The sequence below is a fragment of the Serinus canaria genome, chromosome 3 (genome assembly GCF_022539315.1).
Source record: "Serinus canaria isolate serCan28SL12 chromosome 3, serCan2020, whole genome shotgun sequence".
NCBI lineage: Eukaryota > Metazoa > Chordata > Aves > Passeriformes > Fringillidae > Serinus > Serinus canaria.
The window spans coordinates 5,213,674-5,224,323 of NC_066316.1; the positions used below are offsets into that span (position 1 = coordinate 5,213,674).

The 10,650-nt window shown below is 48.0% G+C and overlaps 1 protein-coding gene across 2 annotated transcripts in view; it reads left to right on the forward strand.

Moving 5' to 3' along the window:
* The window catches only part of RALGAPA2 (Ral GTPase activating protein catalytic subunit alpha 2), a 92,526-nt gene that overhangs the window by 76,933 nt on the left and 4,943 nt on the right, over positions 1-10,650 (forward strand). For both annotated transcript variants that reach the window (XM_050972029.1, XM_050972030.1), the window contains one exon: positions 5,951-6,072. In XM_050972029.1, the coding sequence (XP_050827986.1) occupies positions 5,951-6,072 (122 nt within the window). The remainder of the gene's footprint in view (positions 1-5,950; positions 6,073-10,650) is intronic.

Below are 10,650 nucleotides of genomic sequence, written 5' to 3' on the forward strand. Positions count from 1 at the left end.
ACCTTGGGCCCCGCGCTGCCCAGCAGCATCAGGAGCCAGGCGCTGGCATGGAGCTCCCCACAGACAAGAGTGAGCTGGAGCTTTTAGCCTCAGGGCACCTTCAGTATGGCTTTGCTGCTACACTGCTTGATTTCCACAGAGATGCTTTGAAACCATGTGAAACGTGTTCCTATTGTTGTTTTGCTGCACTTTCCCCTTTAAAGCAATTACTGGCGACCGTCTGCGTGGGAGCTGCCGTTTCACGCCGTGCGCGCTGAGAAATGCTGTGGCAGCGTGCCCTGTGACTTGGAGCACTCGCAGGTTCCCTGGGACCTGAGGCCCACCTCCATCAGTCAGCACCAAGGTTCTTTGGTGATTTTGGTGAGGGACCCAGGTCCTGTGTTGGGAGGGAGGTGGCAGAGCTACAGGCACCGTGCCGAGGCGCTGGGAAAACAAACACTCCACCAACGAAGAATCCATTTGCAGACTTCTGTGTACCTGTCGGTCTCGGGGAGAGTCATGTCTCTTCCACACTGGGGTGTTCTGGGCTCCAGCCATTCCCCCCAGCACAGAGGGCTGCCTGTCAGTGTGATTGGTTGCACAGCAGCAGAAAATTATGCTGCAGAGAGGATGAGCTCTTGGTTTTGGCAGCAGAGAATCATCTGCCCGTTTTGGATAAGGAGGAGGAACAGCAGCCCTGGCACAGGCCGGCCCTGCTCCGCCAAGGGAGCCCTGGCTCCCCCGGCTGCAGTGTGGACAGATGGCCGTGATGGGGGCTGGCCTTGGGGAGAGGGGGCCCACAGACCCCCTTGGTCGCACAGCCTCTGCTCCCGCATGTCTTGTGTGTTACACGGACCGATTTAAGGCAGGCGTCATTGGAAAGTTTCCATCTCAGATGCTTTGGTTTATAAAAAGCACGTAAGTCTGCGGTGGCTGACAGGTACAGTTTAACTGCACCTGTTTAGTGAAGGATATATGTTACTAAAATTCCCCCAAAAGTTCTCGGTGAAATTCGTGCGGTGGTGGTGGTCACTAGACCGTAAATGATGGTGAGCCCAATCAAGCAGATTGAGTTTCACACCAAGACTGCCTAATACCACATTTTAAAAGCACAGTAACTCCATCCTCTTCAGAGCTGGGGAGGACAATTAGATGCAGAAAGGTCATCAGCCAACACATCTCTGCTAACCTCAGTTTTATGGTCCTGACTTTAGTCTGCTTTGGTAAGTCCCAAACATTTATGTTCTTGTTTGTTTCCAAACCGCTGCCGTAGTATCAGGAGCAAACCCTTTTTGTGAACCATCTTTGGGCCCTATGATACAATCAGGAGGAAACTGAAATAGATGTTTCTTGCAGTGAACAGTAAATTCAAAGATTTTCTGCAGGTTTCTCTAATTGGATAAAGAAAGAATTGGCATTGTGGACGTATAGCTAGCCTTGATGTCCAATGGGCTGGAAAGAGCTGTCTCCCTCTGTACTTTGAGCTTCTCCACTGGCTTGATGCCCCAAAAGCCCTTCTCTGGGTGGGCTGCACATTGCAGATGGGAGTTGCAGCAGGTCCATGCCAGCAGGCCGCATTAGGGTCCCTCTGGAGCCACAGGAACAGGCATTGCAGCAAGCGCTCCCTTAGACCCTGGCGGTGTCCTGGGTGCCAGTCATGGCACTGGTGCCCTGTGGTGTTGGCACGACCTGTGGGCCATGGAGAGCAGCCAGGCATTTCTCCCCAGCCTGGCCTCAAACCCACAAACACTCCTGTCTTTTATTTGCCCGCTGTGTCAGCAGAGTGCACTGTTCTTTCCACCTATTGGTGATAGTAAATAAATGTTGCCAAAATGTTTTTATTTTCAAACAGTAGCGTGGGGCAGGATGGGCTGGCCATTGCCGTCAGCAGGAGTGGGGCCCTGAGAGCTTTGCTCGAGGTCAGCATGCAGTTAAGGTTAATAAGCAAAAGTTCTGTATTTTCAGGATCTGCTTGAGTAACATCTTTATATTTCCTTGTTTTTCAACATGGCAGTTTGATATGGTTTAGTGTTGTGTTTATGTGCAGGAAGGGAAACAGTGGGAAGATCCTGGCCCTGGGATGGCTCAGGCCACCTGCAGAACCCAGATTATGAGGACTTTGAAGGGTTTTCAAGGTCATTATGTTTTAAACTGCGTGTCTGAAACTGGCTTTGTGTTGTAGAGGTTAAACGTGGAAGTGATGCTGGTGGGTAAGAGCCGAGTGCTGGCTGGTATCTGCCTCTCCAGTGAATTTTCAAAAGCTTCTGCCTTTTGTCTTCTTTTGCATCCTCCATCTGGAAGGATGTCCTGTGTGTTTCACTTTGCAGGTCATCCTGCTGCTACAGTAAGATGGGTTTTTTTGCAAATAGCTGATTTTAATATGTTGGGTTTTTTTTTCATACAGCCTTCAGTGTGTTGTTGAAATGTTAAAATTGGTATGCTGATAAAATACTACTAAAAGCTCATAATATTCAAATAATGAGATTTGATTGCTGTATTCAAATAGGACCTAAATTCCTGCTCTCCCACAGTTTTGTATGTCAATATATATCAATAATTCACACCTTGTCATTATTTCATATGAAATGAAAAAAGCCAACCCTGTTTGTGTCTGTCTAAAACATTTTGCTCTGGAGTTTTGCCTTGGCAGAAGCAAAATGTAAAATAATGAAGCCGTGGAGGGGTGGGTCAAATTGCCGTACATATTAAAAGAGGAGCTTTTGATCAGCTTCTTTGAGGGTCTGGTATAACTCCATTTATCTGCAGATCTCAGGGGACGCCCCAAGCCCCCAGATAATGGGGGACTTAGTTAATCAGGGCAGCCAGCTGTCCAGCTTTCCACCAGGGTAGGGTTCAAGCTCACAGCCCCATCCTCTGCATCCAGGCCTGCTGCAGCAGTGGATTTGTGTGTTCCCTGCAGCACTCCAGCCCTGAGGCTGCTCTAGGAAAGCCAGCCAGGCACTTGGGGCTCCCTCCCAGCTCTGCTCAGAGCTGAGGGGTTGCTGATCCATGGTTGCATTTTAAAACCAGTAGTTTGTGTGGCACGTGATCTAAATTCTGCTTGGTGTTGGGGGCACCTTGGTGACAGAGTTTGCAGTAGAGCTGTGACACAAAGGTCAGGTTAAAGAGGTTCAGAGTGAGATTCTAATGTTTGTAACTCAGTGATATTTTGTGGTTGGCTCTTAGGCTGAAGGCACAGCACGTTTCCGTGGGGCAACCCTGACAGAAGTATTGCTCCAGAGATTTTTGGGATAGTCATTCCTACAGGGCAATAAATAGGAAACCTTGTGATGCTTTTTTTACAGGATGGAGGTATTTTTCAGAGGGTTTTTTTACAGCTTGTTCATGATGCCTCCACATTCAAATTCCTAAACTTCAGTAAAATTTCAGCTGACTCTTTCTTTTTTTAATGAATCCCAACTGTTCTCCCAAATGTGTATACTGAGACAGAGATAGCAGGGAGTTTAATTTCACTTTGCTGCCGTCACTTAACTCCCTTTTGATTAAGCCGTGAGTACAAACAAGCACGGGCATCCCGCTCGCTGCCCGTATGGCAGGAGCTGCTGTGCTCCCGCTGCTCCAGGGAGCCCAGGAGGGCACGGGAACTGCCAAGCCAAGGTGGCTGGTGGGTGAAGCTGGGATGTGCAGGAGAGGCCTCGCTGCACTGGGGGTGTGTGCACCCACTGCTTCTGGCTTTTTAGCCTGCAGGAGAGGTGCTGAGCTGGGGTCTTCCTTGCGTGCCTCCAAAGCGCTGGTGGATCTGCAGGGCTCTCCCCATCTTGGAGTGTTCTTCCTCAGCTGTCTCTCCCGTAGCTGCTCAGCTGTTTGTCCCGGCGGTTTTTCCCAGTCTTTTGTGTGGTGAGCAACATCCTCCAGCTCATCAATAGGATTTTACCAGGCGCAGAGCAAACCTGGGCAGTGTTGCCGTGCAGCATTTATCTGAAGCAGGCAGCCCGGCTGCCGTGTGAGATGCGCCGAGCCGTTCGGGACCCAGCGGGACATTATCAGGCAGAGCCTTTTCCCGTCCCCCCCAGCCTGGCTGGAAGCAGCCCCGGCTGGGGCCGAGCGATGAATCGAGCGCTGCCGGCCGGCCCGCAGGCTCAGGTGGTCGCTAGCCCCCGGTGTCGCTGAGCCCTTTCAGCAATTTGTCACGGCCGGGTCCGCTCCCGTTGCGGCAGCACGTGCCAGCTCCATGTCACAGAGGCTGCTGCCAGACGGGCGCGCAGCCCCCGCCACCCCCGGCCGGCGCTCGCCCGCCCGGCAGCGCGCTCCGCACGGCCCTGGCAACAGCCCAGCGCCGAGGAATCAGCATCTCCATAATGAGGAGTGAATGGCATCCATCAGTCCCTTTAGAATTGGGCCCAGGCGTGTGCCTCCTCTCCGAGGAAGTTTGGCAGCCTATTCATTAACAAGAGTCATCAGGAGTTCAGCCCATAAAGGGGAGGCAGCCCCGCACGCTGCGGGCTGGCGCTGTCAGGAATGCGTTCTCCCCGGCTTCGGGCAAGGCAGGAAAACTGAGCAAATAACGCTGTCAGCAGGTGCAAACGCTGAAATGCTGGCTATTGATTTTCTTTCTTTAGGCTTCCACGGGAAGTTTATAAGAAGATTTATCACATATCAATCGTCCTCTGCGAGCGTTAAATGCAAAATTCTTCCTTTCTTTCTCTTCCCTTTGTTGCCACCACGCCTGCAGGAACTCTCGGTGCTATGAGAAAGTGCTTTGCTTATTCCCTTCGAGGTCGACACTAGACCACTGTCTCCTGGCTTTAAGCACTGCTTTTCTCTGATTTTTTTTTTTAGTAGTGTTTCAGAGTGGTTTTGTTAATGTACTGCAAGTCACAAATGGCACTTCAATATTAATTAGTAATGCTTTTCAATTCTAAATACCCTCACCTGCATTCTGTTGTCACTGGTGTTATTCTCCTGCTCCTAATTTCTAAATTCAGCTTGGCCTTTGCTCCCACCGAACAGCCTTGCAGAGCTCGAGTGCATTTCCCCATAACAGAAACACAATGAGGCTCTGAAAACTTTTGTTTTCACTGAGGAAACGGAGAATGAGATGTCATCCTGGCTCCTGCGAGCCCTAATTCATAAAGTCATACATGAGGCTCTCCAGCCCATTGTAGGTTTGTCCCAGGCGTTATCCTGTTATTGGAAGTGTATGATTCACCTTCTGAGCAGACAGAAGCTGCACACAAAAGGGGAAGATTTGCTTTCTCCGCTGTGAAAGGCTGCAGCAAGCAGGGGTCCTATTAAGACAGCTGGAAAGTTGCTTCAGCTTGTTACGCTTGTAAGTTTTATTGGTGACTGGTTTTTGATTACACATTTGAATGCTGTGTGTTCCAGGTTGCCGAGTTTTAATTAAAAGGCAATAGTCTCGATGTTAGCTCGCTTTGTTGTCAGCATTATTCAGGCCATAATGCATGCAAGTTGTGGGCTGGGTTTGTCCACTGTGCATCATTTATTTGGGATACATAAGATTGCACCTTCTAGCACCTGCCCTAAATACAACCGTCATGCTTTTGGAATTGGTTTATTGTGCTTAATTTCTTCTAAGAAGTCTGGTGATCAAATGAATGTGAGGGGAGGGGGGTGTATTCCTCTGTCCTGTAGCTTTTTTTCTCCAATCTAGTTACTTTCCTGGTCATTGGAAGAGGAATATTGAGTGCCCGGAGCTTCCCATAGTGCCACAGCCTGTCTGTGATGGTGGGTTTTGATCTGGGGTTTTGCTCCTGTACTCAGCAGCTCCCAGCTTCTGAGTCAGGAAGCTCAAGAGGTGATATCCTGAATTTCCAGCCCTGAATGTATCCCCTCCTTGTTGCTCCCATTCAGAAGCGTTGGGCAGTTCTGGTCCAGTTCCCTGCCCATTCCAGCCGGGTCAGTGTGGATGTGGGGTTGGGGGCTGGTGCTTGGGGATGCCGTGGGACAGCCCTGAGTTCTGCACACACCTTTCCTTAACGGGGCATCACAGCTACGAGGAGAGAGCTCTGTACCTCGAAGCCATCATCCAGAACCATAAGGAAGTGATGACGTTTGAGGATTTCGCCGCTCAGGTCTTCTCTCCCTCTCCCAGCTACTCCCTCGGTGGAACTGGTGAGTTCTGTACATTATTCTTCTCTGTAGCCCCAAAGAAGCACTTGAGCAGCAGATGTACACCTGTTTTTTGTAGATAAATGCTTGCAAATTTAAAGACGACTATTCTTCCTCTGAATCAACTAATGAATATCAAAAGGAATGATGACATTCATTTTAATTTGTTTTGCATCAGAGCTATTCACACTGCTCCTTTCTTCAGCTATCCTGTTAACCTCCAACTCCAGCAAGGTTAATGAACTTTCTCGCAGTGATGGGCTCGGGCTCATTCAGAACTCCGGGTTCTTGCTGAGCTGGGAATATGTTGTTCAAAAGTGAGGCCTGAATCGGGGCTCACTTATCAGAAATAAGTTCCTTGCAGGGGAAGCTGCTGTTAATGCTAAATGGGGATTATGCTGCTGAGCTACCAGGGTCAGGGATTAATGCACAAGAAACGCAGGACCAGGGTGCTGTTAGGGAATCGCAGCGGTGTGCAGGATGCAAGCGCGTCCCTTCAATGCAGGCAAGTGCGCTGCAGGCTGCCCTGCAGCACCTGGCCTGGAGCCTCTGCAGGGTTTGTGATGGGGCTGTGGGTGTGTGTGGGGAGTTTGTGGTGTCTGTGTGTGTGTGTGTGCACGCACATCAGTGCTCATCAGTCATCTGCCTGCTGAGAGGTGACAGCATTGTGCCGAACTCCGGGAATTTACTCCTCATGTGCCTTGTGGGGAGGGTTAGGTTGGTGTGCAGTCACAGTTGCTGTCCGGCTGGTTTGATTAAGTTTAAGTGAACCTCTCCTGAAAGGGAGCTTTGGCTCTGAAATGTACATTTCTATTGCCTTCAAAATGTGTTTGTTTCCAGCATCCAGAAAGTATCTGGTCACTGTGTGCTGGACTCTTACAAAGATTCCTTAATCTGTCGTTGACACTCTTAGGGTGACTCTGGCACTTTCTCATCATTCCCTGCTTCTCTTTTGGATTGCTGAATAGATTATTTCCAACCTGTATAAACGTTGCAGGACATCTGCTCTATTTCTCTTTAGCCTGACTTGTTAGCAGATATCTTCCATCTAAACTGAAACACTGAAGGAAGAAATTAAATTTGCTCACATAAATCACTTAGGAATAAAACCAGCCGTGCAGCATTGTCTGGCGTTGCTGGCTCCAATCCTGGCGTGCTTGGAGCTTTGTGAGGAGATAAGAGGCTGTGCTGGCCGGGCAGTGGTGGCCAGGAGCAGCAGGCAGAAGGCTTTGGAGATAAGCGCTGGCAGGAGGGGGGAGGAAGCCAGGGCCATTTACATAATCGCACCTCTTCGTCCTGGAGAGGCGTCAGGGAACATGGGATGGATCTATTGATCTCTGCTGAACTGGAATACTAAACAACGCTAGGAAAGCTTATAACTTAAAGCTTTGATTAATGTTTCCTACATTAAAAAGTAGAACAGCTGTGCATTAAATTCTTTTATACACTCTGCCAAAAGTCTGAGACAAAAAAATCGCCCATTTCAATAGGAGCGCGGCTCGTGCCCAGGGCTGGTTGTTAGCACTTGAATCATTTATCTGTCGACGTATCAGCAAATAGAAATGTAGATAAAGTGATCTGGTTTTGTTCTGTGCATAGTTGTGTTTCATTTTCATGTTGTTCTTAGCACATGGTGCTGTGTCACATGTGGTTTGACAGGGCAGACCCCTCCCCAGCCCCACTTTCTGAGGGATAAGCTGTGTATGCCAAGCACAGTTAAACTGTTTCCCAGTAGCCAAGGATTTCAGAACACTGTTAAATAGGAGTACCCAGGTATGATTTCATTATTTTAATTGCTTTTAAGTGCAAAGCCTTCCCCAGTCAGGTCCCAATTTAAAGACTTCTGAACCTCAGAATTAATTTCCTGCTCATGAACTGGAGACCGGCCATGACTTCTGGTGTCAGAATCTCCGCTTCAGAGAGTCTCCTCACATTACCTGCTGATTCTCCTGCATATTTAGTCAGTGATGAGCAGGAGCAGTGTCAGCTGTGGCCATGGGGATGTGTTTTCCATCAGATGCCCCTCAGCAGTCAGCAGGGAGGCTGGATGCAGCCCTGGCAGCAGCTCTGCTGTTCCCCAGCCAGGCCTGCTCCGGGCACAGATCCACCTGTCCTGCACCTGCAGAAATCACCTGTCTGCCCCTTTGGAATACAGGGGCATTTCTCTATTCTGAAACAGAAAAAAAGGAGTCAGGGAGCAGTTAATACAAATAAGCACTTTTCCCTGAAGGAATGGTTAGGCACTGACAGGCTGCCTAGGGAGGCACTGGGTTCCCCATATCTGGAAGTGTTCAGGAGGTGTCAGGACATGATATTGGGGTGATGATGGTGGTGCTTGATTGGCCACTGGACTTGTTGATCTCTTCCAGCTTTGATGATTCTGTGGGATGCATGGTGGCAGTACAAGCCAGCTGGTACTGCTGACTCTGCTGAGCATAAACTGTTCAGGTAAATTAAAGATTAATTCTCATCTGACCTGATTCTTATAATGCCCCTCAGGTGTGATGCTGTCAGTGCTGCAAATGTGTGTGTGCAGCAGACAGGGAGTAAATTGCCGCTTATCACAGTGCAGTGTTCTCAGGAGTTACCACAGCATAGGGAGAAATCAAACACAGCTCTCAGTGACATACTGGGGTATTGCTGACTATGAGATAATTCTTGGAACTGGATGATTTTGTGTTTTCTGATGCTGCCCCTGGGGATGCATCCCCAGACTCACATGGGATGTGGTTTTCCTGCCCTGGCTGAGTCTCCTTGTCACCAGTCTTGCAGGTGTTGCATTTTCTGCAGGAAGATTGTCCAGTGATGTCCTTTGCTGTTTAAACTCCCTGTATGGATTATAGATAGCCCTGATACCTTCAGTGTTGAAAGTGCAGCCTCATTGGCAGAATGGCCATCTCCAAACTCATGCAGGGGATGTGCAGATTAGGAACAAAAGCTGGGAATACAGCCCTTTGTTGTTAAACTGGTGCATTACATGCTGTATTTTAATTAGGCAGGGTTTGAGAGGCAGCCCAGGAAATCCTCCATAATCCAACACTATTGAATTATTCTCATTCTTTCCCTCTGTAGATTTCTCTCCTTTTAGTGGAATGGTTTTAAGCTGCTGTTCTTGCTATCTCAGCCAAAACCAGAAATAGTTATTCAACAAAATACTTGTGTGTTCTTTAAAAAAAATGGGTGAAGCCGAAGTGGGCAGAACAGCACCCTGACTTCATCTGCCTCTGTGGCTCCTTGGGGCTTTGGTCTGTTTTAGTGTAAGATCAGCAGCCAGAAGCACGGTGTTAACCTTTAGAAGTGAAAGGAGCTGCTGGATATTCCAGGACAACTCTGCAGTCATAGTTTTCCCACCACAAGGATCCTGTCCAAGGGGCTTGTGCTGGCCAGGGCAGGTTCCTGTATTCCAGGGAACCCCCTAGTGGAGCGCTGCCGGCGCCTCAGGGGTTAATGGGAACGGGCACACTTGACTGCTGAGAGGACTGATCTAATCACTGCCATATCCAAGTGCATCTGTTCACCATGAGGTCATTCTTGTGCATGCTAATGACTTGGAAAAATAAAGCACAATGCTCAGCGTTATCAGGGAGGATATAGTGTAAATCTTGGCTTTTTTAGTTGCTAATGGGTAGTGTGGAATGGGCAGAGAAAGCATCTTGGATTCTCCAGCTTAATGTTTTTAAAGAATCCTTTTCAGTAGATCATCAGAAGAACTGTGCTGGAAAACTTGGACATGTGGTATCTGTTGATAAATGGATTCTTAAATGAATATTATGGCATTGCCCAAGCGCAACACTTGAGTTGAGGAACTATTGAGGTTTTCAGCATTCCCTGGTTTTAAAGCCCTGGGAGCTGTGCCTGCTGATTTACATAAAACCGAGATTTTGCAGCCTTTTTGTTGCAAAGGTGACACATGCTTTTCTTTTGTCTCTGGACTTTTGCATGCGTAAAGTTCTTGTAGAAAATATTTGAATGTACAGCAAACAAGATCTGGTATATTTTAAATCACTTTTTGTTCAATGCTGAGCTTTTTATCTTTCCCACTTTAAAGCAAAAGGATTATTTGAATTGGACATGCAGATTTAAAATATTTTTGACAGAAACAAAACCAAACCAAGAGTAATTCCTGTTTTAAACAGGACTGATGCTTTTTATAACAGTAATTGAGCTAAGGATTAATTTTGCTTTAGTTTGGTTTTTCTGGGATTTTTTTACTACTTTGGGGTTTTTGTCATTTTGTCTTTTTCCTTGAAGCTCTGTAGGGTGTTTTGTCAGATCTGTGTCCATGTTCTGTGTGTGTGTGTGTGTGTGTGTGTGTGTGTGTGTGTGTGTGTGTGTGTGTGTATGTAGTATTTTTGCCTATTTTCCTGGGAATATTAAAAACATACACATCTGAAACTGAGTAGCTGTGCCACGGTATCGGAGCACATGCAGTGTGCCAGGGGTTGAGTTTAATCTGTCAGTGTTGCCTGAAACAGAGGTATTTGTTTCTAATATATGAGATTTAGGAAATTCCTGACTGTCCTGGTTAGAGGCAGAACAGGGAATTGCTGCTAGCATGGAGCATGTGTGAGGGCTGCTGGG